General features: G+C 62.2%; 1 protein-coding gene across 1 annotated transcript; it reads left to right on the plus strand.

Moving 5' to 3' along the window:
• Positions 1-232: 232 nt before the first annotated feature.
• EMIHUDRAFT_259646 (hypothetical protein) lies at positions 233-532 on the plus strand (the record flags this gene model as incomplete). Its single annotated transcript, XM_005756681.1, has 2 exons — positions 233-336; positions 412-532. The coding sequence occupies 2 exons, from the start codon at positions 233-235 to the stop codon at positions 530-532; spliced, it is 225 nt and encodes a 74-aa protein (XP_005756738.1).
• Between the last annotated feature and the right edge of the window lie 77 nt (positions 533-609).

The raw sequence follows: 609 nt of genomic DNA on the forward strand, positions 1-609 counted from the left end.
GACACGTCTGACTGATGATGCAGACATGCGGTCACCCTCGATTCCTGTTTGTCGAATGTTGAAGCCCTCTTCGATACAATCGCAGTAGTGATAACCCATCGAGGTGGGAGCTGCCTGCGGCATACTGAATCCTCCACCAGTGGCGCAAGCCCGCTCGTTCACGGCCCCCAGTTGGTTTCCTTCCTCTGCGGCCTGAGGAGCCGTCCTTTGCTTGGGCTGCCGATCGGCTTCGATGGCCACAGAGCGGTCAGATTTCTCCACTGCGTCGGCTGCCCAGAGCGACGCGGCGTGGTACTTCATCGACAGCAATCGGGCGCGCTGCGCCATCGACCCTACGTGCCCGGCTGCGCCTCTCTGACCGTCAGTCCGTTGGCCCACATCCTTCCACTAGGCGTACCGCGGGCCAATCAGCGGGGAGACCCTCCACTTTCTCTACAGCACGAATGCCATCACAAAGCAGACCTACGGTGCGTGCAAACGCCTCCGCCTCCCCTCTCTTCCCCGCCACAGCCGCGCCAGCGGCGTGGGCTGAGCCGTCGCCGCCGCCTCGCTGTCAGTCTTCACCGAGAAGCTAAGCTCGTCGCGCCAGTGGACGAGAATACGCAAGAT

This window comes from Emiliania huxleyi (assembly GCF_000372725.1).
Source record: "Emiliania huxleyi CCMP1516 unplaced genomic scaffold EMIHUscaffold_9542, whole genome shotgun sequence".
Taxonomy (NCBI): Eukaryota; Haptophyta; order Isochrysidales; family Noelaerhabdaceae; genus Emiliania; species Emiliania huxleyi.